The following is a 27,743-nucleotide window of genomic DNA, read 5'->3' on the forward strand; positions in this document are numbered from 1 at the left end:
GCTGTACTGTGGAACATACAGTTGAGAGCTTTGGGGAAATGTGCTGATTCTGGCCATTTCTTGGGCAGCCTCCACCAGTAGAGCTCATATACAGCCCTGGCTACAGTTTAAAGCTGACCTCCTACCAAGGCATAAAGTCAGTGGAGCTATGCTGATATACAACCACTGAGGATCTGATCCCCAGTTTTAAAGGACACCCAGCCTATTAAGTCACCATATAAATTCCTAGATAAAGATACTATATTAGTCCAGTAAGACTAAATGGTCTGTCCGGTGCTGACAACATAACTACCCCTGTCACTCATTACTCAATTGACAAAGGACTCTTATGGAGTGTTTTAGGGCCTGATTCATAGACCCTTGAATTCAGTGGGAGACTTTCTGTTGACTTCAAGGGGCTACGGATTAGGTACTTACAGAGTTGTGCTGCTAAAACCCTACACATTAAGTTTAGGATAAACTCCATATGCTAAGTGGGAAAAAGAAAAAATCTGTTTATATGAATGCATGTGTTTATTTAAAAGTTACCTAGGGATCATAAGAATATTTAGAATTGCCCGATCACAAAAGGGTTTACTTACAAATAAAAAGAAGCATAATTTAGCCAGTTTTTTTTAATGAGTATTTGTTTCAAAACAGAAGAATAATATCTAATGACTCCTCTTCAACCTTGGTTCTGCAGAATTAAGGCACCTTGAAGAAATATTTTTTTCTTTCCTCTCAAATAGTTGCATTCCAACATTTGACATTAACATATTGCAAAAGGCAAATGACTTAAACATTTTATGAGTACAAAACTAGAGTTATAAAAATGACATAATTTACAAACAAATCCACATTAGTACCAGACATTAGCAAAGCATGTTTTGATATAAAAGCTTTCATATCAAGCACCAATTATTGTTATGCTTGTTTCCATGCAGAGGTAACAGTTTGCATGCATTTTATTTATCCCTTATGATTTAACATTTCAAGGGCTCATTCTTATTTAAAATGTTATCCCTTTAGTATCTTAAATTTTGTGTTTCCTATAGGATTCCTATAATAGGAATTATTTTTATTAATAGATGAAAATGTAGCCAGCACCATCCTACACAAATACATTTTAGTAAATTCATTTGTGATATTTTTTTAGAACATCCTTTAGCCATATTACCAGGAAATGTTTGAATATGTAATGCAGAACTAGATGATACATTTAATATATGGTATAACTGTTAATTTAAAAAGGTAATGTTGTTGTGTCATAATGACATTAAAAACATGACAAAAGTTGACATCAAAATGCATGATATTACTGAACCAAAAGTGCTAGGTTTATACAGCTCTCCCTAGATTACCCATCATCAAGTCACCTAAACTATATATTTCTAGAAATGATCTAATTTCATGTATATTTCTCATTTATAAGAAATAATAAAATTTACATTCTGAAATGTTCCCTGCTCAGTTTGAGCCCAATCCTGTAAACACTTATTACCAGGCATAGGGTGAAATCCTGGCTCCATTGAAGTCAATGGGAGTTTTGCTATTGACTTCTGTGCGGCCAGCATTTCACCCTAAATAATGCTTACTGCCAAGAGAGGTCTCATTTACTGTAATAGAATACTCATACTAGTGGGCACTAAGCCCAGTAGTGAATGTTTACACAATCAGACCCTTTGTGTGGGCTCATGGTTCAGTTTATACTTGATTCGCAAATGACACATTCATTTTGATTTTATTTTAAAACAACTTCTTTTCCTCTCAAAGATCAGGCTATTCATTTTTAGTTCTATGAACTCTATCTCACTGGAAAGCTCTAAGGACGAACTAGCCTTGTCCTTCTCCGTGGTGTTCCTAGTGGCAAAACATAATAGAAGAAAGTTATTTGCAAATATAATGGATAGTCAATAGGTCAATAAAGTAAACAATTAATTTGTCCTAAATCCTTCCTTGCTCCTGCAAATAGCCCAATGGAAGTCAACAGATCTGGCTTTGAACTTCATAGATTACCACTCATTTGATAATAGGACTGCACTAAAACCCTGGATCCAAATACCCCCAGACTTTGAGAATACGTGGAATCTAGACACCTCTCAATCCCATATCTAGTCTTAATGGGACAAATCCTGAGGCCCTTACACAGTTATTATTTATTCCTTATACCAGCAAAATTCTTAATGACTTCACCATATCAGTGCTGCAGGCCAAATGCAACCTAACTATCTTCCAGTGATGCCCATCTGCAACTCCAGTGAAAGCTAATGAGGTTACACAAACCCAGCCGAGGACATCATTTAGAGAGAATGGGCTTCCACTAGTCTAACCAAGGGTATGACTGGCTTATCTTTGCTGCTGCTGCCAAATCATGAAAAACAAAGTATCTAGCTTGACTTTCAGATGTCACATTGCGTTGCAGGCCTGGCAGTTAGCAAAGTAAAAAGCATCCTTTTCCTTGTCAAGCAACCAAGATTGCTATCGAATTTGTGAAACACAATAGAGATGGAACCCCACAACGCCATTGTTATAAAGCCTGTATTCAGAGTGGAAGTACTGGTTAATACCTTTCAATATTCAACTTTTGTTTCAATAAATGAAATGTGCAACCCAGTTTATCCAGAGCACATAGTCCCTAGGAGCTGTTTTCAGGCATATTAGTGTTGTAAAAAAACATTAACATGACCAACTCTTGTAAAAGAGCACAGTGAACAATGACTACCATTCCTTTTACTGGAATGTATTTTAGTCTCAGGAAAGGATTATTGTCTTAGAAAAAGTATCATATGAAAATGCTTGCTTTCTTGTACCTTGTGCCTTTTTGGGTGGTTTTGGTTTCCTCACTGCTGTATCTACAAAACAGAAATATTGCAGTCAGGAGTGACTGATAAACAAGTATTTGAATTAGAGCTCATTCAACAGCTGATTTGAAACTCATTGCTTAAAAAAGGAAGTCAACACTGTTGTAGGTATTTAATAAGCTTGGGATTACTGATGACCTGCAACACAAAGGCTTGTACTAAGAAAAAATAATAAAACATTTTCATTTTGTTCATTCTACACATTGTAACAAAAATCATCCTTTAAAAATACAGAATTATCCTTAACATTAGGGTGGATTGTGCTGCTGACAAGCTATTTTTTCCTGGAAACGGGAGCAAATGGATAACTTACTGATCTCAGAAGATAAACATAAGACTTGTACTGTTTTGTATAGTTCTTGAAGGTGAACCATCTCTGAGATGCTAGTTGGAAATTCCAAATAACCATGTACAGTACAGTCAGTATTGTGATGTCGCAGCACCATTGTATATACAATTCAGATTCCCAGAATTCCCTTCTTTTGAGTGGAGAGGCTTACAGGAATGATGCAAGTAATATGTTGGAGAGGCACCCTTGATTAATAGACATGTAGGTGTTTTCCAAAATATCCATTTGATCTGTGACTCTACAGGCATTTGCTAAAGGTTGTGACCCACATCTGTAGATTAGTGCAAGAAAACATAAATATGAGAAAAATTCCAGAGGAAGAAAAACAAATCTTCTCTGACATCCTTACAGCAGATTTCGCCACTGATATTACATGCATGGAATGCCTGTTAATGTCATCAGAGTTCTGAACATGTAAGAGAGACCAAAATATTAGAGTCAAGATCCATTGATCTGAGTGGAGAATATTCCCCTTAGAATCCATCAGACAACTAAGGCTGTATTTACTAACACATGCAGTTAACTAGCCTTCCACTTTACTTTGTTTACCTCAACACTTTGATTGTGCAAGTCCTTTCACAATCAGGTCCCTTTTTAGGAACATATCCTCCCAGCTGAGGTTGCTCAAAGTTACATCAGCTATTAGGCTCATAGCTAATGGGCATCTCTCTCACTGATGGAAGATCAGACTTCTCTGCCTCCCCTGTCCTGCTTATCACTGAAGTTATACTCACAATACTCCACATCTTCTTTGTGTATGATCAAACCCAGCGTTTATCGCGCACCATTATGCAGTATATGTCCTATAAGTATCTATACCGGGGTGACCAAACTTACTGACCCACCGAGCCGCATACGACAATCATCAGATGTTTGAGAGCTGGGACGTGCCTGCCGGGGCTCCAGCCCTGCAGGGTGCGCCTGCCAGGGCTCGGGGCTGAGGGAAGGGGAGTCTTGGGACTCCAGCCCCATGGGAGGCACCTGCCGGGACTTGGGGCTCCTGGCAGGGGCTTGAGGCTTCAACCCTGCTTTTGATGAAGCCATGAGCCCCTTCTCCCTGCTGGGCAGAAGCCCTGAGCTCCTCCAGCCACAAGTTTGGTAGGTGGCGAATGGGGGGAGGAGTATGGGGAGCTTTGTGAGTCACACTTTAACTGTAAAAGAGCCGCATGCAACTCGCGAGCCATGGTTTGGCCACCCCTTATCTATACAGTTGTATCATGAGTCCTGTAAACACAAATACCAGGCACTTCATTTTGAACAATTAAAAAGTGACTATTTATGATAAACCAACCAACCAAACAAACAAATCCTCTGGTATATTGTAAATTTACCCTCTGAATTTCTTTCACATTTGTAAAATCCATTAAGTTAACATAAGTTGAAAATACAGTTGAAACAAATTAATTTCTTGGTACTTCAGATAACATGAGAAACTTCATTCACCAGAAGCTATATTTGTTTCTATGTATCCTATATCTGGAATGTGAACAGTTAAGAAATAGATAAACTTTAGCGACCGATCTTGAATGATTAGAAATGCTACTTCAAAGAGGACACACACAAATACCACAAGAAATCACTGCTTTATTTTAACTCACAGTGGGTACTGTTAGATAAGCAACTTGCAAGTAACTGCAAGTTAAATTAGAACATCTAAATTCAGCCCAGGCATAAGCCAGGAATGAATTTGGTCCCTAAGAATTTCATTGCATAGTCCAGTGATTCTCAATCTTTTTAATACTGGGATCCCACTGGATCTCAGATCCCACTGGAACCACAGGTGCTGAAACTAGGAATACTGCCACATCCCCTTGCTTGCAGTGGTTTCCATCATATACAGGGTTTACAGTTTGGTTCAATGGCTCTCCGCACCCCACTATTCAAATTGTTCCAGAACCCCTAACTAGAACCTCCTTCCCATTTAACAATATGAGAAGGGAAGAATGGTCGCAACCCACTGACACCTGTTTATGTTTCCCTCCCCGCCCCCCCCAGGGATTGTGACCCCGCAGTTGAGAACCCCTAGCATAATGGATGAAGATTGAAACAGGAAACAAACTAAAGTTATTGAGAACTTACATCTTCTTCTTGTAGTGCTGCTCATAGAAAAGGCAGTAAGTTTATTATGCTCATTTTTCAGTATTCTTGCCTAGATTTTGCAGCTAGACATTTTTTTTTGCCTACTACACATGACAATTAATTTATTTAGGATGAGCCTCAAAACAAACTTTGAAATGATTCTCTGCAATGTCAGCGTACGATCAAATCCTTTAAAAAAATTGACAAAACTCTTTCTGCTAAAACTGTCGTTTCAGAGCTAAGCAACTTATGTGTACAGACACTATAAAACCCCACCTGGGATGATCACTGCAGATGAAGATGGTCTCAGTGCTATTGCATTATTAGACAAACTAACCTTCCAGATGGACTTCCTTGATTTCTCTCTCGATAATCAGTGGCTCTCCCTCAATTACTTTAGTAACCTTGGTGTACTCAGTTCCAGCTATGATAAGCATTAAAAACAAATGAGTTAAATCTGGGATAGCATTTTTCAATATGAAGGGTGCCTGGGCTGGACACATTTCATTCTGGGGGCATACTGTTGAGCAGGATGTCATGTTATAAACATCGTACAATCCTGCCGGTTTTCTCAGCCCTGACACTGGGGAGTCTCCTTCTCTAGGGCTGAACTGGGGTTTTGTTTCAGCAAAGACTGCCAAGTGCAGCAAGCTCTGCTGGATTATATATAAATTTATAACAGCCCATTGGAGAGTGTGTTGCTTTGCACAAAGGCAAGACATACATTTGTGACTGGACTCAGGTTTGTTCAAGTGCTTGGGGAATTCTCTGTTGTAAAACAGAAATGCTCTGATGCAGTTGGAAGGAGCAGGGAGCCATCACCACCATTATTACAGCAGCCACAATGCAGCATGTGTAGCTGCTCTTCTTGGCTAGAAGTACTGTACTGTGGTGTAAAAGACTGGTTTAAAACATGGAAAAGTGTAGAGAAGACTGAAGAAAAACAGATAATCTGCTCATTTGATCCATTACATAAAGCAAGAGGCTTTTACTAACCACCTTATGATAGCAAGGAGAAGAAAAGAATTCAAGAGACTATGTTGTGTTACCCAATTTATTACTAATACTCAATGTATCACCATTATATAAATCTGTAGAGTCATATATCTTTATAGATTAATTGTATTTAATTGCAGAGCTTGATAATTTAGGGCAATAGCTAGGTACTGAAGAGATCCAAAGTGTCAGGACACTCTAATTCACAACAGTAGAGCTTTGCAGACCCATATGGGGTAAATTCTGCATTTTTGACTTCTGCACCCCCACTGTAGACAATGGAATTTAGTCTAGTGTTTCTAATTTGTCTGCTATATCTTTTGTAATTTTTCAACTTAATTTTAAAATAGCTCTAACTGAATTTACTGCAGGTAAAAGATACAAGATGGGTAGCCCTGGAGACTTTACTGCTAGTATGTGTACACTATATTCAGCAGTAATGCAAGCTTTCCCACACTGCCCTAATCCCAGTGCTTTAAATCCTGACCTAGAGAAGCTTATGAGTAAAGATAATGCAGCAGTTCAGTTTCCATGACCAGTCTTTTACTTGTCTGCTGAGACTACCAGTTAAGTTAAGGTGGACCAATGAGTGTTAACTGTGATGGTTTTACTTTATAAAAGAGCTAAGGGTTATATCCTACAGCCTTTACTAAATCCTTACTTAGGCAAATCTCTAAGGCCCAGACTTCAAAGGAATTTAGGTGCCTAATTCCAATGGGAAGTTAGGCAACTAAATACCTTACAGAATCTGAGCCTAGTTGAATTTGTCTGTAGGATTAGGTCCAGGGTTGTGTTTGACCTACTTCACTGACTTCCAAACTTGTCATTAATAAAAAGATGACAAGAAGAAATGGATTCAATTAATCTGAATCAGAGGTTTTACTGTATGACTCGAGAAACAGACAAATAGCCTTTCGAGTTTATTAGTCAGGCCAATACTAAATTTCCGCAGAATACTTGAATTCTTTTTCACTGTCACCTTTGCTATTACAGGTAGTTGTTCTAATCTATGCAATAAGCAGAAGACATTCCGTATTTATAGATAAAGAATTAATTTCATATGCACAAATTTTTCTACTTTTTTTTCTACATCCACTGGTTATTTATTGCTAAAACTGTTAGAATAGAGAGAGAGAGAGGGAGAGAGAGAGAGAGAATCATTACCAGGAATGCTGTACTTGAAGAGAATTAAAGTTAATATTTTAACCCACATTACCTGTCAGTATTTAAAGAGAGATGCTAAACATGCCTTTGATTGTTAACTTGAGGGCAATGAATATTCATTTCTGGATAACAGAAAAGCAAAATGGATTTGTCCTCTTGTAACACTTTCCATTTCATTAGTGTTTCTCAAAGTTAACTATTTCCTGGAAAAAAGTTTGCAGCTAATAGAATAAATCTTCATTGCTCCCGTAGGATTGAATTAGGTAACATTTTAAAGACTAAAAAACAAACAAGCTTCTATTTGTTCATGATCAATGCGAGTATGAAAATTGGCTGTTCAAAGTTTGCCATTTTATAGTTCAGGAGGCCTTTTTTTTTTTTTTTTTTTTTGGTAGATTTATATTTAAACTAGATCAGCTAGGTCAATCTTTAAAATGTTAAGAGATCAAATTGTCTGAGAGAGGTTTCAATCACCAGAACCTGTTATGTAAAGGTTAGTTGTCATACACTCACTAACCTCCCTGCAGGAGTCTTTTGATTTCTTCATCTTCAAGTAAATGACCATCTCCTTCAATGAATTTGGTCACCTTGGTAACCTCTGAGAGGATACATGTTTATGGCATAAAGTTGATTTACATAAGACATTCAGAATTCTAAATTACATTATATTACATTAATGAACAAGCTGAGTAACTACAAAATCAATTTATTATAGTAAGTTCCATGCCAAACATCTGGTTATCATCATGACAGAAAAGCAATCATTTTGATCAGTTCTCAGTATACAGTATACATGAGCAGTTTCCCTTAAAATGAATTGCTAATGAAGTACATATTGAGACAGATACCAATGATGGGTCATTTGTGGTATGCCTTTCACACCTCCTTCTGGGACTTCTTTTCTTGTCTTGATGTGGAACTGGACATGTTGAAAAATAAAGCTCTCTACTGCATTTCAAGCACATGTTTATATAGATCCAAACAAGCCTCAACTATGAGGTTCAGATTTCAAGGAACCTTACATCTCTATAATAGATCAAATCAAATCCTCAGATCTGAGCACTCCTAAACTTTGCAGTGTTTAATCTCTAGCTCTGAACTTGTGGCTTGGGCCCACCTTGTATATGTATATTTATTAAAATTATAAGATGCATAATTTTCAGAAACTAAATACCTGGGTAGATCTCATGGCGCCTACATTTTTCTTTGAGAAGAAAAATACTAACCTTCTTCAAGCAATTTCTTCAACTGTTCCTCCGTATCTCCTCTACCACCCGCAGTAATTCGGGTATATTTAATTTCAGGACCTGAAACAAAGTTTAAAAGGGGCAGCATTGAAACAAAGACTACACTATTGCATTTTATTGTATTTTCTCCTATGAAACATCTAGTATGTTTTTGTCTTTAACAGAATCATCATGTTCAAATTATAATTAAAGATGACCCCAGAATGCTATATAGATCTCTTCCCCCCTACCCCCCACCCTCACAAGGTACTTACTTAGATTCCTAAGAGCCTAAGTTCCATTTTTAAAATGGGAATTAGAATCCTAATTCACGTAAGTGCTTTTGAAAATTTTACCCACCATGCCTATAATTGTTTTATTAATTAATAATTTATTATGTATTAATTTATTTTAAATGCTAGTAATACATTACTTGTTAATACTAAAATTTTAAATTTAATTTTGGAGATGTTGCCACCTTCCCAAATTTTGCTTTATTTGAAATACTGATAAAATTGTCCTTTCCATAGCAGCAATGTGATTTTTTTATCCTTTTTCTTCAGAAATCTTCTTATCTTGAAAATGGGCCTATTTTTTAAAAACTAAAAAATAATACTAATACTTAATCATAAAAACCCACCATGGCATACATTAGTGAAATGTTTGCAAAAGGGACTCCTTTTTGAGATATAGAAACATGCTGACTTTTGATAGTTCTACTTTGTGTTTAAAATATTGCAGACACTTCTGTGCACATCTGTGTACAACCCACAGCCAGGAGCTGGCCTTCCCTAGGAGCAGTGGGAAAGGCTTAAGAATTTTGGATGGCATTCACCTTTCTGCAGAGTGCACCACAAGAGCCAGAGTGGGACTTCAGAAATGCATAGATTGGCCTGGTGCAGAAAGGTGAATTTCAGCCAGTCCAAATAGAAAGGTGCTTCACATAGTTTACCTTGAATAATTCTCTCTTCTGTCACTTTTTTTTCAGTCACCTCGACAGGATGGCCATCAATTATTTTGGTGTATGTTTCAATAATAGGCTCTATAATGATATTTTAAAAATTAAAGATCTTAATAAAGTGGTGAGGAATATACTGGATATGTCATTTTGGTGATCCTGCTTTCACATTGGAAAGTAAATAAACTGTCAGATAGGGCACCAGACTGGGACTCAAGAGCTTTGACAATGACCTGCTTTTTTATCTACAGCAAGGCACATTACCTCTCTGTGCCTATATTTCCTCTTTTCTACCCTTTATTTGTCTTTTCTATTTAGATAGTAAACTCTTCAGGTAGGAACTGTTTCTTACTATGTGTTTGTACAGCACCTAGCACCATGGGATCATGATCTTGATTGGGACCCCTAGGTGCTACTTTAGTACAAATTAATAATAATAAGAAGAATGGCCCTATGGAGCTGGCCTCAGTGCTTGGATCTGGATCAGGACCTAAGCTTCCCTCAAGTCCAGGGATGGCCATATCCAAAGTTTTGGTTGAGGCCCATATTTGTTAGAAACACTTCAAGGACCTGAGGAAGTGGAGGAAATGCCAGTGTCCACGTGGAAAGTGGAAGTGGATGAAAATGATCTTGAAATGATAGAGTTCATGATTCTAAAGAATGTTTGGAGGGAAAACAGCAGCATAAAGATAATGGATTTCAAGATAACAGACTTTAGCAAACTCAAGGAGATGGTAGATAAGCTCCCATGGGAAGTAAGTCTAAGGGGGAAAACAGTTTGAGAGAGTTGGCTGTTTTTCAAAGAGACATTAGTAAGGACACTAGAGCAAACTATCCCACAGCATAGGAAAGATAGGAAATATGGCAAGACATGACCCTGGCTTAACCAGGAGATTTTCAATTATCTTAAACTTAAAAAAAGTCCTACAAAAAGTGGAAATTAGGTCTAATTATGAAGGATGAATATAAACAAACAACACAAACATGTAAAGACAAAATTAGAAAGGTCAAGGCACAAAATGAGATTAAACTAGCTAGCGACATAAAGGGTAACAAGAAAACATTCTACAAATACATTAGAAGCAAGAGGAAGACCAAGGACAGGATAGGCCCATTACTCAATGATGGGGGTGGGAAACAATAACAGAAAATGGGAAGTGCTAAATGACTTTTTTTGTTTCAGTTTTCACCAAAAAGGTTAGTGGCAATCGGATGTCGAACATAGTGAAAATGAGGTAGGCTCTGCGGGTAAAATAGGGAAAGAACAAGTTAAAAATGACTTAGACAAGTTAGATGTCTTCAAGTCGGCATGGCCTGATGAAATACACCCTATAGTATTCAACGAACTGACTGAGGAGATATCTGAGCCATTAGTGATTATCTTCAAAAGATCATGGAAGATGGGAGAGATTCCAGAGGACAGGAAGAGGGCGAATATAGTGCCAATCTATAAAAAAGAGGAATAAAGACAACCCGGGGAATTACAGACCAGTCAGCTTAACTTTAATACCCGGAAAGATAATGGAGCAAATAATTAAGCAATCAATTTGAAAACATCTCTAGAAGATAATAAGGTGACAAGTACATGGATATGTCAAGAACAAGTTGTGTCAAACCAACCTAATAGCTTTCTTTGACAGAGTAATAAGCCTTGTGGATAGGGAAGAAGTGGTAGATGTGGTATATCTTGACTTTAGTAAGGCTTTTCATACTGTCTCACATGACCTTCCCATAAACAAACTAGGGAAATATAGCCAAGATGGAGCTACTGTAAGGTGGGTGTATAACTGGTTGGAAAACCATTCCCAGAGAGTAGTTATCAGTGGTTCATAGTCAAGCTGGAAGGGCATATAGAGTGGGGTCCCGCAGGGATCAGTCCTGGTTCTGGTTATGTTAAATATCTTCATAAATTATAAGATAATTGCTTAGAGAGTATACTTATAAAGTTTGCAGATGATACCAAGCTGGGAGGGGTTGCAAGTGCTTTGGAGGATAAGATTAAAATTCAAAATGATCTGGACGAACTGGAGAAATGGACTGAAGTAAATAGGATGAAATTCAATAAAGACAAATGCACAGTACTCTACTTAGGAAGGAACACATACAAAATGGGAAATTACTGCTTAGAAAGGAGTACTGCGGAAAGGGATTTGAGAATTATAGTGGATTGCAGGATAAATATGAGTCAATAGTGGAACACTGTTGCAAAAAAACGAACATCATTCTGGGATGTATTAGCAAGAATGTTGTAAGCAAGACGTTAGAAGTATTTCTTCTACTCTATTCCATGCTGATAAGACCTCAACTAGAGTATTGTACACTGTTTTGTGCACCATCAGGAAAGATGTGGACAAATTGGATTAAAGGTCTAGAAAACATGACCTATGAGGAAAGATTTTAAAAACTGAGTTTGTTTTTTGTTTGGCTGGAGAAGAGATGATTGCGGGGGACATGATAACAGTTTTCAAACTGACATGTACAGTTTGTTACAAGGAGGAGGGCGAAAAATTGTTCTTGTTAACCTCTGACGATAGGAGAAGAAGCAATGGGCTTTAATTGCAGCAAGGGCAGTCAGGATGGACATTAGGAAAAACTTCCTAACTGTCTGGGTAATTAAGCACTGGAAGAAATTGCCTAGGGAGATTGTGGAATTGCCATCACTGGAGGTTTTTAAGAACAAATTAGACGAACACCCGTCAGGAACAGTCCAGTTATTACTTCTGCTTTGAGTAGAGGGGGCTGGACTAGATGACCAATTGAGGTCCTTTCCAGTCCTATGCCTCTAAGATTCACTTCTATGTCAACACATGTTCACTTTCTATCACATGTCTACCCACTGCACTTTAGAAGGCAGGACAACAGCTACCAAACACAATTAAATTGAGACAGATGGCAACCCAGGATGTAAAGTGCTGGAATCATAACATCAGATACAGTGTGTTTGAGAAGAGTTAGGAAAAATCTGTAACCAGTAGGAATGAAATGCTACTATTTTTCCTGAATGAAATAATAAAAGCAAATCCGATGACTCATAAAAATCCACATGGCTTTTCATTGAAATAAAACCTGACTTGGAACTATAAATCTTCCATAAGTACTTTGACTAATAAAGTCTAGCCACTGAAAGTTTATTCACCTCCATGAATCACTTTAGTTATTGTCTCGCCTTCTCTAAACAATTTTGTTTCTGGTTCCCCTTCGATTATTCTCGTGCCTGGAAAAAACATATATATTATTCAAAACAGCTAAGGTAGAAAAGGCATTAACACCCTCCACATAAAAACCATAACATATAATATTCCATTCTGATTATTTATTGTTATAATAATACATTTGTATAAAGCCAGAGAGTTTTATTTTCTCATATAAATAAGTGTATCCATTCATGAGAACAACTGTATAATCTTGCATTTTCTCTCTCACACCAGTTGGAGTTATAATATCCCTCAGCCTGTTGTATATTGGGAATTTAAAGATTTGTTGACTAGCCTGTGTCCTGTCTGTGGCAAAAGCATTTCCTCGGGATCTGCCTTCCTGGGTATAAGTTGGGACACATCTCCTCTTTGACATTGTCCCCACTCCTTGGAACCCTACAGATGCTTCTCCACCAGAGCTCTGCATGGAACAAGCTCTGTGAAGATTTGGGAGGTGGACTCCTGACTCTCTTCATGGCACTGTCTCCTGCTAACCACTCAGATACCCAGTTAGTTCTGCTTCAATCAACCTTACCTCCTTGTAGGATTTCTCTGCAGCTGCCACTGTGCAGTCAATGGTAGCATATCTCAAGCAGAGCCATAGTGGAGGCCAATGGAACAGCCTGTAGGGACTGGTGCGGTAGGAACACCTGTCAGTGCAGGTGACTATTGTCTTTGCAGCTCAAGGGGTGAGGTGCCCATAGATCCTCATGCCAATCAGTTAGTATTTTAAAGCCATTTTATACTGACGACAATAACTACACATTATTTAAGACAGCAAAGAACCAGGCCCCAAAGTCTGATTCAGGGAGGCAGAGTTTGAGTGTCTGGCTCAGACTCATCTCCAATTGTAAGGCAGCAGTTGAGTAATGCATGACTAAGTTTAAAACACAACATCAGTGCAGTTTCTTTACAGAGTATTAGGGTGTTCCCAAGAGAGAGATGTGGTTTTGCACCTCCCCTTACTCTGTTTTCGGTGCTAATAGCATGATATAGTCCGTAACCTTATTAGCGGACATTTATTGTACAATTCCTCCCTTTGTAACAGATATCAGAGGGGTAGCCATGTTAGTCTGTATCCACAAAAACGACGAGGAGTCCAGTGGCACCTTAACGACTAACAAGCTTATGCCCAAATAAATCTGTTAGTCTTTAAGGTGCCACCGGACTCCTCATTGTTTTTATAACAGATAGTCACTTTTTTTTTTTAAAGTTGACCTTCCATAGAAGTTGACTCCATAAGAAGGGTTTTTTTTTTATGATTATTAATCAGGATTAATCTGACATTGTGTTTTCATACAGGTTGGTTTATTGTCAAGTGGTTAAAACAATAAAGTCCAGACTTGCTGGACCTCCTATATGTTGCAATAGGAGGCGATGCACAGGGTCCTAGATTAGCTTTTAGCTAGTTAAATAACTAGCTAAATGAACCTCAATCTAGAGCACACTGGTGCATCACAAAACATATAGCTCTGTTTATAAATCCTACCTTGAGTAACTTTTCGAATTGTTGCACCACCAACTACTTTCGTGATTTTTCTACCTGGTTTTTCTGATAAACATACATATATATTTTAGTGACCACATCAATAACAACTATGCTCAGTTGTTGCTGCTTTAAATTTAGAGGCATGTTTGCATTTTAATTGCGGGCATATTATACAAGTACTTAATAATGCAATGTAATAGAATTTAATGACACAACTCAATACAATTATTCATAAAATGATGTGGTGGTTTTTAAAATCCTGCTCCTTTTAACCTTAATCTGCTTTGTTTTTTGTCAGACTAGTGCAATTGAAATATGTGGCACATAGAGGGCTGCATAAAGCAGTACTCTTCTGCTTAGTTCAGGATGGGTTATAGATTCATAGATTCATAGACTTTAAGGTCAGAAGGGACCATTATGATCAGCTAGTCTGACCTCCTGCACAATGCAGGCCACAGAATCTCACCCACCCACTCCTGTATCAAACCTGTGTCTGAGCCATTGAAGTCCTCAAATCATGGTTTAAAGACTTCAAGGTGCAGAGAATCTTCCAGCAAGTCACCCGTGCCCCATGCTGCAGAGGAAGGCAAAAAAACCCCAGGGCTTCTGCCAATCTGCCCTGGAGGAAAATTCCTTCCCGACCCCAAATATGGCAATCAGCTAAACCCTGAGCATGTGGGCAAGACTCACCAGCCAGACACCCAGGAAAGAATTCTCTATAGTAACTTAGATCCCACCCCATCTAACATTCCATCACAAGCCATTGGGCATATTTACCACTAGTAGTCAAAGACGAATTAATTGCCAAAATTAGGCTATTCCATTATACCATCCCCTCCATAAACTTACCAAGCTTAGTCTTGAAGCCAGATATATCTTTTGTCCCCACTACTCCCCTTGGAAGGCTATTCCAGAACTTCACTCCTCTGATGGTTAGAAACCTTCATCTAATTTCAAGTCTAAACTTCCTGATAACCAGTTTATATCCATTTGTTCTTGTGTCCACATTGGTACTGATCTTAAATAATTCCTCTCCCTCCCTGGTATTTATTCCTCTGATATATTTATAGAGAGCAATCATATCTCCCCTCAGCCTTCTTTTGGTTAGGCTAAACAAGCCAAGCTCTTCGAGTCTCCTTTCATATGACAGGTTTTCCATTCCTCGGAATGGATAAGACAGAGTCTGTCTGGGCAAAAATCACATTGGGAAAGAAAGCTACTAGAGCCTCCCCGAGATAGTGCTTGGGGTGTGCTACAGACCGCCGGGATCTGATTTGGATATGGATAGACACCTTTTTAATGAAGTAAATACTAATGGGAATTGTGTGATCATGGGAGACTTCAACTTCCCAGATATAGACTGGAGGACAAGTGCTAGTAATAATAATAGGGCTCAGATTTTCCTAGATGCGATAGCTGATGGATTCCTTCACCAAGTAGTTGCTGAACCAACAAGAGGGGATGCCATTATAGATTTGGTTTTGGTGAAAAATGAGTACCTCATAGAAGAAATGGTTGTAGGGGACAACCTTGGTTCGAGTGATCATGAGCTAATTCAGTTTAAACTAAATGGAAGGATAAACAAAAATAGATCTGTGACTAGGGTTTTTGATTTCAAAAGGGCTAACTTTAAAGAATTAAGGAAATTAGTTAGGGAAGTGGATTGGACTGAAGATCTTGGGGATCTAAAGGTGGAGGAAGCCTGGAATTACTTCAAGTCAAAGTTGCAGAAGCCTGCATCCCAAGAAAGGGGAAAAGATTCATAGGCAGGAGTTGTAGACCAAGCTCGATGAGCAAGCATCTCAGAGAGGTGATTAAGAAAAAGCAGAAAGCCTACAAGGAATGGAAGATGGGAGTGATCAGCAAGGAAAGCTACCTTATTGAGGTCAGAACATGTAGGGATAAAGTGAGAAAGGCCAAAAGCCATGTAGAGTTGGACCTTGCAAAAGGAATTAAAACCAATAGTAAAAGGTTCTATAGCCATATAAATAAGAAGAAAACAAAGAAAGAAGAAGTGGGACCGCTAAACACTGAGGATGGAGTGGAGGTTAAGGATAATCTAGGCATGGCCCAATATCTAAACAAATACTTTGCCTCAGTCTTTAATGAGGCTAATGAGGAGCTTAGGGACAAATAGGAATGAGGATATGGAGGTAGATATTACTACATCCGAGGTAGAAGCCAAACTCGAACAGCTTAATGGGACGAAATCAGGGGACCCAGATAATCTTCATCCAAGAATATTAAAGGAACTGGCACATGAAATTGCAAGCCCATTAGCAAGAATTTTTAATGAATCTGTAAACTCAGGGGTTGTACCGTATGACCGGAGAATTGCTAACATAGTTCCTATCTTTAAGAAAGGGAAAAATCTGGGCAACTACAGGCCTGACAGTTTGACATCTGTAGTATGCAAGGTCTTGGAAAAAAATTTGAAGGAAAAAGTAGTCAAGGACATTGAGGTTAATGGTAACTGGGACAAAATACAACATGGTTTTACAAAAGGTAGATCGTGCCAAACCAACCTGATCTCCTTCTTTGGGAAGGTAACAGATTTTTTAGACAAAGGAAATGCAGTGGATCTAATTTACCTCGATTTCAGTAAGGCATTTGATACGGTTCCACATGGGAAATTATTAGCTAAATTGGAAAAGATGGGGATCAATATGAAAATCAAAAGGTGGATAAGGAACTGGTTAAAGGGGAAACTACAACGGGTTGTACTGAAAGGTGAATTGTCAGGCTGGAGGGAGGTTACTAGTGAAGTTCCTCTGGGATCGGTTTTGGGACCAATCTTATTTAATCTTTTTATTACTGACCTTGGCACAAAAAGTGGGAATGTGCTAATAAAGTTTGCAGATGACACAAAGCTGGGAGGTATTGCCAATACAGAGAAGGACTGGGCACCCTACCCTCTAAAGAGACTTTGGAAGAGTATTTATTTTCACTAAATCTTCTCTAGCACTATGATCTGTCTATGACTTTCTGCCATAGCTAGAAAAAAATAACATTTTGGCAACTTTGGGAGATTTTTTTAATGGCAGTTGCAGGCATTTGTGTCTTTTGGGGACTGCTGCAGCTGCTGCTGGCAAACCATGAGAGCCAAAACTGGCTTCACCAGGAGTGAGACTCAATGGTGAGAATATGGGCGGAGTCAGAACACTGGCAAACAAAAAGCATGCACTGAGGTATAGCCAGAGGTAGGATTACTGATTTGCCACCCAGTGATAGTTGGCTGGATGAAGTGACTAGTCAATGCTCACTATTTGTACTGTTATTTCATCTTGCTTTGGTGAATGGCTCTGACCCATGCATCAGAAAGTACCAACTCACGCCATTTCACATTGTCATTAACTGTGGAATAAGCAAGATCACAACCTTCATGTTGGGAAGAAACCCCCTCAACAACAGATAATAACCTTGATAGAAACTTTACAAGCATTTATTTAATCCCTTCTTCGCTGGGTTTGACTTCAGTAAATTCCCTTCAGAACATTGCAGTGGGATATGGGGGCTTCCAAGTGATGTGCTGGGTGCCTAAGGAAGCAGCGTAACTGTGTTCTGCCTTATGTACCAAGTTCACGAGGCAGCATTTAAATGACTGAAGATTTTTTATTCTTTCATAGAATTTATCCAGTAGGGATGAGAGTCATGAGACTTTCAAGAGTACTCAGTGTTGGCTTCATTCTGCTTCCAATGAACTCAATGGGAGTTTTTCCTTGGAGTTCAGTAGTAGCAGAGTTAGGTCAACATTGAATGCTTTTGAAAATCCCTTCCAAGATTTCTATCCCACTTTCTTTGGTCCCACCATCCAGAGGTGGTGACTTTCTCTCTACCCAGGGGTACTCGACTGCCACTCCACCCAGGCTCGCCCTTCCCCCCCTGCCCCACCTCTTCCCCCAAGGCCCCACTGCCTCTTCCCATCCCTGCCCCACCTCTTTCCACCACCTCCCCGGAGTGCTCCCCGTCCCCACTCCTCCCTCCCTCCCTCCCAGCTGTTCCGTGGTGTGCAGGAGGCACTCGGAGGGAGGGGGCGGAGTTGATCAGTGGGGCCGCCAGCAGGCAGGAAGTGCTGGGGGGAGGAGGGGAGCTTGGCTGTCGGTGGGTGCTAATTACCATTTTTTGTTCAATGTCCCATTTTTAAAAATGTTAACCAAAACACTATCGAAAATTTCAGTTGTTTTTTTTCATTTACTGAAAACCGAGTAACGTTTTTGGTACTTAAAATAACCCAACAAATCTTTGAAACAAGGCACAATCTGGTTTTTTGTTTTAATTAAAATGCAAGTCATTTCCCATGACAAAAATTACTTTAGAAAACAGGCCTTTTAAGAAAGATCTTTTTGTTCAGAAAAGTTTGGCCACTTCTAGTTGTTATCTCTGCTTTTCAAGCAACATGTGGAAACCTGGATTTGTTCTGTTCCAAAATTAATCCTATTACATCAATGTATTTCAAGCTGAAAAGGAGCCAGTTTTACCCTCTTTTCTGGTGATGGGCTGGAGGCTGCCTTCAATCACTTTAATATTTGGCTTCACTTTAAATTTAGATGCTGAAAGTACAGAAAGTGGAATATGAAGCACAGTTACATAAAAGCATCCAAACAAAGTTGTTCCTTTATTATGATCTCTTTATAGGATGGCTCTTTCAGACTTGGTGTGGCTATAAGGAATCAGGTAAAATCAGTGTGAAGTACTGTATGCAAAAAAGGACTTTTTTAGAGATCCAGAGTAAGAACCTACTCAGTTCTAGTGATTAAGCTGTGACATTATACACGTTATGCACAGAAGGAAACTATTCAACAGAAAAATCAACTAAATGTATTAATAGGTTTTATTGTTTGTATAGCACCAATAGCGTTCTAGGCTTGGGGATTATAGTGTTGGACTACACAAATATGCCATTTACCTTTGTTTGTATCTCCTGAAAATGTCAGCTCCATGGCAACAGAAGATAAACAATGGAAAGCAGAGACTCCTACAATTCTCTAACATTTTTTTAAAAATTTGAATTCTATATTTTTTTTCAGGAGACAGCACAGGTGATAGGGAGACAAAAAACAAACAGCATCGACTCATGTCATTCTGAGAACTGAATCTGAACGTCAGCTTATCAGTTCCGAATTCTCTAAAGCCCAATGCAGTGTTCTCTAGATCTAGGCTCCAGTCCTGCAAAGACGTAGGCATCTGCCAAAGTCTAACATGAATAAGCCTTTGTGGCACCAGAGCGTTGGGCTATGGCTACACTAGAGAGCTCACAGGTCAATGCTGTCTCCTGCCACTTCTTTGAAGCAATATAACTCTGCACTGCCCCTAACACTGGGCTATGGCTGAAAGCTAAACGAGGACTTTTTTCCCACCACTGTAGCCCGTGGAATTTAAACTGCTTCCTTCCGCGATGCTTCCCCATCACAGATGTGAAATATGAAAATACAGCATTGGGTATCATGATAAAGACAAATCGGTGTCTTTGTACTACCCTTCATCCATACGCCATGAGAATGGCCTAATTTCATAGCGATGACTTTCTTTTTAATTGAAAAATGCTTTTCAAGCTGCAATGGCAACAGTTTTTAAAAGCAATATCACCAAATGTATCTGGAAATATTCCAAATTAACTTACTGAAAAATGTCAGGGGGATCTCTTGGAAGCGGCTGCCATGAATAAACTATAAATAAAGAACAAATCCAGCAAACGTATAAGGACTTTTACAATAAAAACTTACTTTTTAATGCATTAAATACTATATGTACCAGATCCAAAGCCCACTGAGATCATGGGCAAGATCCATATTGAATTTCCTTAGGCATTGGATCAGACCCTATGCCACAGTAGTATTGGAGACATGAGGGTGTGCAAGGCTCTAGCCCCTGGTTGTACAGACCATGAGGGATGTTGGCAGAGGACACACAAGAGTGACAATTGCTACACCCTCTAAAAATTCTACACCTTAGTGCACCATAATGGTCTGCCCATTTCTGCCCACCTCTGTGGAAGGGCCAAACCTCTGAGGTCCCTTCTAGCGGTGCCTCGACCACGCCTCCTTTTGCCCCCTGATTCATGCTGGGGCTGGTGTGTGTGGTGGCAGAGGTGACGGCAGATCCTTTGCCACTCAAGGTTTCTCCCAGCGAGGCAGAGGCAGATTAAGATTTATTGGGGCCCTGGGCACAAAGAACATCTGGTCCCCCCACACCCTGGGGGCCCCGGGGTGCCAGAACTGGGCAGGCCAGTTGTGCCATGGCCCCTCCATACTTTTAAAAATGGGAGGGGCATGCCTGCCCACTTTTTAATATGGGTGTAGTGGCTTTGAGCAGGCACAAGGTGGCGGTAGTTTTGGAGGGTAGCAGGGGGGCGTTGCCCCTCCCCAAACAGCAGCCTTGGGCCAGAGATGACAGGAGGAGCATTGCCGCACGTGGGTGATGCCTCGGGCACAAAGCCCAGGCAGCAGAAGGGGCAGCCTGTCACCGGGAGCAGGAGGGACCCAGCAGGGGCAGCCTGGCAGCGGGAACTGGGCTCAGGCACTGAGCGAGCCTGGGCAGAATGTGGCGGCTGCTGAGGCCCGGCCAGTAGCAATGGGAGCTGTGCCAGAAGAGCCCTCCCTGCCCGGCTCCTCACTGCCTGTGACCTTCTCGGGGCTCCCCACAGTGCCTCTCAGCCAGGGCCGGGCCTCCTCTCCTGCAGAGTGTGTCTGCAGGTCCCAGGGAGAGGGCAGGATGCCTGACCAGAGCCCCCGTCCCTGGGTCCGACTCACAGTGGGGTGCCCTGGGGGATGGGAACACGGGTTAGGGGCTGCTCATGGGCACCCTGGCCCCTGTCTAGGGCAGGCAGAGGGTCCGGGGCTCCCCACGGCGGCCCTGGCTCCCTGGGAGTCTCTTACCATGGCCCAGCTTTGGCTTCTGTTCTGGCCAGTGGGTGGGGTTCTGGGGGGAAAAGGAGAAGCAGGGGGCGGGGCCACAGTTCCAGTGTAGGAGCCCCCCCCCCACTTCCACTCAGGTTCTGGAGCTCCTGTGGGGGCCCCCATCTTGGCCAGGGCCCCTGGGCATGAGCCCCATAGACCCAGGCATTAATCCACTATTGCAGAGAGGGGAATCCTCATTTTAGAGCCATCTGGCTTTAGAACTGGTTTATGCTGCTGGAGGGGTGGAATATAACCACAACAGGAATCTGAATCTGGTCCAGAGTGTGTCAGAGACTTCAGTGTGTTCAAATGTACTGTAACCAAAGATACTTGGCAGGATATTTGTTTAATCTGGTATTTACGAGTTTCATTTGACAGTGAATATAATGGCTCATGGGATGACTCTATGGAAAGTAGATCCTTGTTCTAGAACAAACAGGGCTCTATCAGTCAGATTAAATGTTGTTCATTGAAGAAATACTGGTGGAGGGAACTCTTCTGTTTCATATATATGGCTAAAAGCATAAACAATCAAACCTTTATTTAAAAAAGTACCTTAATTTGAATGTATTTAATCATCTTATTAAGGATGGTGAGCAACTGATCATTTCCAACAGGTACATCTGCAAAAAGGAATGCAAATATTTTGGGAAAAGGAAACAGTTGTAAAGATCTTCCGTTGATCAGCTGCCAAGGACTGCACTGTTCTGAACTGAAGGCATTTCTTGAGGTTCATAATAAGCGTTCAGATTTGAATTTATAATTAAATGACACAATCTGAAGTCCAGTAATGAATAAAAATATGTCAATTTTAAATATGTCAATTTTAATAATGGTAAAGGCAGCTTGCTATTAGTAAGACTAGAAACCCTGTGAAGAAACAGTATTCATGTACATTTGACATCTTTAACTCTAATTATTTCCTTCTGCCATTGTTCTTAGCAATCCGAAGGGATTTTGATTACCATGGACATGGAGTCCAAATCTCTCTCCTATTGGGTACATAGTCTGTATCATCTTGTATTCTACTATAAGCCTCAGCAGTGTTTAATTTGTGCCAGGGCTTGCCAAAGCTGAGCCCCGCACTGCTAGGCTTGGCAGTTCATAGCCCCCACACATCTGGACTTGCTGCATCAGTTTTGAATGTAAAAAAACTTGCTTGAACCCCAGCACCTAATTGCCTGAGCCCTGGCACCTCTTTCATTACAAATTAAGCACTGAGCCTCAGGTATTCTCACAATTAAGAAACTACCACAGCACCAGGCAAGGGTTGTCCAAAAACCGATTCTTATTTGCTTTTCTGCATTGTGTAATTATAAAAGTAGTGATTTTTTTAAAAGACACAAAACATAGAGTACTGCTAACTCTTTGCATATGCTTAGACATGTCTGAGAAGAGGTAGATAGAGGTTTTCTATAGATTTACTCCCTGCATTAAGCCAATACTCACCTACTGGATACAAGAGTTGATCTATAACATGAATAACACCATTAGTTGCCATGAGATCAGATTCTTTTGATTTCAGTTCATTCACCAGAACTGTGTCATTTACCTAACAAACAACGAAAAGAGAACTCAAGATACTGAACATGTATGTTTCCAAAAAAGTTTAGTCTTACTACGGTGGTTTATTACTGTTCAAGTACACATCTTTCTGTAATATACACTATTTAATATTTGGACCTGATATGCCAATTCCCTATTAGAGGCAGTATCATAAGTTTTTTTAGTACTTACTGTTTTCAAGTACAGTTTGCTTCCTTGGATAGTTTTGAGAATGTTTGTCACACCAGGTTCAAAACCGCTTCCAATGTAAATTCCTTTTGTCAGGTGATAAAGAAGAATAGTCCTGAGAGCGTTTTTGTCCCCTATAAAAATAGCCATTAATTGGTACTGCTTAGTTCATTTGTAAAGATACCAAGGACTCATGGAATGATGCTTGAATAAGATCACTGCTTAGACAGACACATGGCCTGGCATATTCAAAAGCACATACCATTCTTCCCCTAGGAAGAGGATGAGTGAGAGCATGAACCAGATGTGACCAAATGTTAGTCACATTGCTTAATGAGAAGGCACTAAGAAAAAATACAGTGATGAGGGTGTATTAGAACCTATATAGAATACAACAGAAAAGTGTTCAGCATTTTGCTCCTATTCACTTGCTTTGAAAAATCACAGCTATGAATTCTCCAGTCCTTAAATACTTGTCTGATCTCCTCTTACTTAAATCCCATAAAAAAGCATCTACCAGACAACAGTGTAATGGTGTCCCAAGCCCACTATGGCTAGAATGAGATCATATTGAACAGTCTGCAGTATATTAAACAAATTCAGAAAGCTAAGCCATTTAAAAAATCCAGTGGGATCCAGGCTTTATAGGAATTCTCAGAGTGAAAATAATGGCAGAAAATAGGAGAAGTAAATGCTGGGTGAAAAGTTAAGTAGTGAATTAAAGAGAGTGACAATGGACTTGGATTGTTATATGCAGTGTTGCTGTAGCAATGTTGATCCCAGGATATTAGAGAGACAAGGTAGTTGAGTTAATATCTTTTATTGGACCAACTTCTGTTGGTGAGAGAGACAAGCTTTTGAGCTTAGGCCTGGTCTACTGTAGGAAATTAGGTTGGTATAACTATATTGCTCAGGAGTGTGAAAAATCCACACCCCTGACCAGTGCAATTAAATCGACCTAAGCCCTGGGAAAATTCTCCCTTCCACCTAGCTGCTGCCTCCTGGGGAGGTGGATTAACTAAGCTGACAGGCGACCTGCTCCCATCAATAGGTAGCATCTTCACTGAAGTGCTAAAGTGGAGAAGCTGCACTGTTGCAGCATTTTAAGTGTAGACAAGCCCTTACACAGAGCTCTTCTTCAGATCTGGGAAGTGTACTCAGAGTGTGACAGCTAAACACAAGGTAGAACGGATTGTTTAGCATAAGTAGTTAACACAGAAAAATGATAAAAAACAAAACCAGCATCTCACCTTTGGGGATAGGCAATGCGTAGGATGGGTATGTGGGGTCAAGTGCCCCCCCCCCAGATTTCTGTTTGGCCTGCGGGGAGCTGAAGGGGTGGGACCAGCTGCTTCTCATGAGCTAGGTTGCTGCTCTGTGCAGTGTGGCGGATGCCTGAGAGAGAGTCTGGATGTGGCAGTGGCCCACCCAGCCCTTTTGCTCCCCTCCCATGCCCAGCTGCCAGGGATGGGGGGAGGTGGGGCTCTGGCTCGCTCTGCTGCTGTCCCCGGCAGCCAGGCCAGGGCGGAGAACAGAGAGGGTGGAGCGGGGCAGGCCACCACCCCAGTCAGGCTCTCTCTCAGGCAGCCGCTGTGCTGCACAGAGTCACCAACCCAGAGAGGCCATTTTCAGCCAGTGTGAGAAGCGACTCCCTCCCACTCCCCACCTGGGCCCAGCTGCCAGCAGGGAGAATGGCCAAACGTATGGGGGAGGGGAGGCGCAGCGGGAGAAGGACAGCGCCTCCCCCCTGCAGGTAAGTCTGGTGGGGCAGAGAGAGCGCAGCAGCCCCAGGCTGGGCACAGGGCGGGGAGGTCGCTGGGCAGAGGAGACACGTGGGGTGGTCACATGTCCTTCCCTTTAGATTGTGCCGCCCCAGTATCAAGAGGCACGAGTCGTCTATGCCTTGGATCAACACTTTTCACGAAGTGATCACTGTATATCTGACATTTAAGTCCTCATCCTCAAAGGAAACCTGCACAACACCTTCAAAAGATGAGCCCGGGAGCTTAAATTCATAACGTTGCTAGATTCCAATGGACTGAACTGAGACACTGGATTTAAGGCTTATTACAACAATCTATAACCCACGTAACCTCCCTCCTACCCACCAGCTTTTTTTCCTTTCCTCCCTATGACTGGAGAGGTGTTAATCAGCCACTTAACCTTCAATGGTCCCTTGCAAGATGTGTTAACTGCTTATGCTAAACAATCTGTGTAGCCAGAAAGCTCCTCTCTCTCACCAACAGAAGTGGGTCCAATAAAAAGATATTACTTCACCCACTTTATCTCTCTAATGAATTTAGAGGGACATGACAAAGTAGATTTGTTCCTGTGGAATAGTTCAGCCTTTGAGGCAAATAATAATAAGTTATGGTGTAGCTCTTAACTGAAGCAATTGGGTGAGTAAGTGACAGAATGATTGGAGATGTAGGATGGGGTGTAATTGATTGACACAGCTTTACACTATGGCTCTGATCTTTACTCTTTTCACTCATTAAAGATCCTCTAGAACTTTCCATAGGATATGAGATATTAACCCTGGTATCATTGCTGAATTCCAGTATGTAAAGTGAGGGGACTGGACCTCTTTCTGGCCTTTGCCCAGGGAGGTACAAAGTGGTCAAAGTCTTTGTACCCTGCCACAACGCACCCGACTGCAGTAGTGTTTGAAGTGAGCAGTGTACATCCCTTGTGGGGTTTAAAAAAGCTACTTTAAGTGCCATGAGAGCCTTGTTTGAAAGTCGTTATATAAATGCAAAGTATTGTGGTATAAGTAGCAAAAGTAGCAAGGACCCAGTGAAGATATACTTTTCTAATAGGAGGGTGAGGGCAGAGATGGCTGTGCTGGAGGCAGGGGAAGAGAAAGGAAAGAAAAGGAGGGATGCCAGCTTATAAACTCTGATCCCGTTGCCTGGGGGTACACAGAGTTCCTTGCAGGGACAGGGTCTTTGGTGGATCCTAGGAGTATGAAGCACGCAGATTTCAGGCACATTAAACATTGAGGGTGAAATCCTGCCCCACTGAAGTCATTGGGATCTTTCCCATAGACTTCAGTGGGATTTCACCCCTAGTTAATTACATTTCTAATATTCTTGTCCTACTTACTTCTCAGTATTTCCTTTTCCTCATCCGTCAAGCCTTTAAAGGCCTCATTAGTTGGGACAAACAAAGTCCATTCTCCAGGTTGGGATAGAACATCATCTAAATCGGCTTCTTTTACCAGATTAAGGAATATGCTAATCAGAAAAAAAAGCACACATTAAGTTATGGTCCAGTTCCCAAAGACTTGTTTACACAAGGAATTTTGCAGGCAACATCAGCACACAAAAGTTTGCTTAATTAGTTCCTGTCACTTCTAAGCATCTGTGTAGTACCTTACTCTGCAATTATTCCCAATGATTTCAAGGACGAGGGAGAGTGGAGGAGGTGGTGAGTCATTGAATGTGTCAAGAGCAATGGCTAGACTGAAGAGGAGGATGTTGGTGACCTTGATACAAGTACTGTTCATGGAGTGGAGCAGTCAGAAATGAGAATCCAGTGGAGAAGTAGAAGGAGAGGAAGACTGTACGCTCCCAGGGCAGTAGATAAAAGGGAAGAGGGAGATAATAGTAAGATAAGTGAGTTCAAGGGAGTAGTACTTCATTAAATGGGATACTAGAGTATGTACTCAGGCTACCCTGTGTACAGGCAAGTTGTGTACAGGGATTAGGGTTTGAGAAAAATTAAGGCCCCAGGCTGTAGCCACATTTACTCATGAGAAGTAGTCCTATTGAAAACACTCTAGACACATCCTCTCTGCTCCCCTACTGTCCCAGCCCCTGTGAACATCTTGCCAGTAGCTGAGCATGCGTGGCCATGTAAAGCTATTACACCAGCCCTACACTGCTCTGGTGCTGGAGGACTTACCAGCAGGGAATGAGTTCTGGGTTCTGGACCTTATTGTCACTGGAATGGCATGAAAGAGCTAGACTGCTGCCCAGAATGGGAGCCTATAGCTTCACTGTACCATTCTGGTATTATAAAATATACCTGCATGGAAAATGGAGAAAGAAATCCATTTCCCACCCTACCATTTTTTGTCAAAATTTGATTTTTCAGAGCAGCTCTACTCTATATTGATCGAGGGCTGGTCTAGACTACAAAGTTAGATCAGTTTAACTACATTGCTCAGGGCTGTGAAAAATGTCATATGCTGAAAGATGTAATTAAGCTGACCTAAGCCCTGGTATAGAAACCACTAGGTCAATGGAAGAATTCTTTCATTGACCTAACTACCACCTCTCACAGAGGTGGATTGACTACAGTGACCGAAGAACCCATCACTATAGTATGTGCTGTGCTGCTGGAGCATTTCTTGTGTAGACATAACCACGTCCATAGAGAGATTTCTATGCTATGAAAACCTTTTGCTTACCTAAAGCGCTTATCATTCTTCAACACTTCACGCAGTGACTTTTCGGCTGGTTTGATGATCTGTCTGAAAATGTGAATAACACCATTCCTTCCCTCTTTGCTTCCTCTTACCATGCATGAATTTTCAATACATACAGCCTGATATAAAAGAAAAAACAAGACAAACCACCCGACATTATAGTCACAGCGTCCATGCCACAGCCATGGCGACATTAGTGAAGCATATTTTTTGTAATCAGCCTGAAACATGAACTCCTCTGTAGCCTCTACAATTTAAAAATAGAATTTCTCCAACTTCTCATTGGCAAGTTATTTGTTCCTCCTTTTTCAAATAAGATGTGCAAAAGGAAGCAAACGATGTGGTAAATGAATACGTAAATAGTTTGAAACTTGATTACTTGATTA

General features: G+C 40.7%; 1 protein-coding gene across 11 annotated transcripts in view; it reads right to left on the reverse strand.

The window, feature by feature from the left end:
• Positions 1 to 599: 599 nt before the first annotated feature.
• Positions 600 to 27,743, reverse strand: part of LOC113406778 (periostin-like) — a 49,085-nt gene continuing 21,941 nt past the window's right edge. Inside the window, exons 11-25 of one of the 11 annotated variants that reach the window (XM_026653455.1) lie at positions 27,340 to 27,476; positions 26,031 to 26,161; positions 22,929 to 23,059; positions 22,641 to 22,743; positions 21,747 to 21,814; positions 19,916 to 19,961; positions 18,774 to 18,845; positions 14,296 to 14,358; positions 12,749 to 12,826; positions 9,607 to 9,696; positions 8,655 to 8,735; positions 7,946 to 8,026; positions 5,606 to 5,692; positions 2,790 to 2,831; positions 600 to 1,839 (exon numbers count right to left, since the gene is read on the reverse strand). In XM_026653455.1, the coding sequence (XP_026509240.1) occupies positions 1,802 to 1,839; positions 2,790 to 2,831; positions 5,606 to 5,692; positions 7,946 to 8,026; positions 8,655 to 8,735; positions 9,607 to 9,696; positions 12,749 to 12,826; positions 14,296 to 14,358; positions 18,774 to 18,845; positions 19,916 to 19,961; positions 21,747 to 21,814; positions 22,641 to 22,743; positions 22,929 to 23,059; positions 26,031 to 26,161; positions 27,340 to 27,476 (1,248 nt within the window). In that variant the 3' untranslated portion in view covers positions 600 to 1,801. The remainder of the gene's footprint in view (positions 1,840 to 2,789; positions 2,832 to 5,605; positions 5,693 to 7,945; positions 8,027 to 8,654; positions 8,736 to 9,606; positions 9,697 to 12,748; positions 12,827 to 14,295; positions 14,359 to 18,773; positions 18,846 to 19,915; positions 19,962 to 21,746; positions 21,815 to 22,640; positions 22,744 to 22,928; positions 23,060 to 26,030; positions 26,162 to 27,339; positions 27,477 to 27,743) is intronic. The other 10 variants (XM_026653459.2, XM_026653458.2, XM_026653457.1 and 7 more) reach the window with 10 other exon arrangements.

This window comes from Terrapene carolina, unplaced genomic scaffold (assembly GCF_002925995.2).
Source record: "Terrapene carolina triunguis isolate 2854851 unplaced genomic scaffold, T_m_triunguis-2.0 Scaffold139, whole genome shotgun sequence".
NCBI classification, from domain to species: Eukaryota; Metazoa; Chordata; order Testudines; family Emydidae; genus Terrapene; species Terrapene triunguis.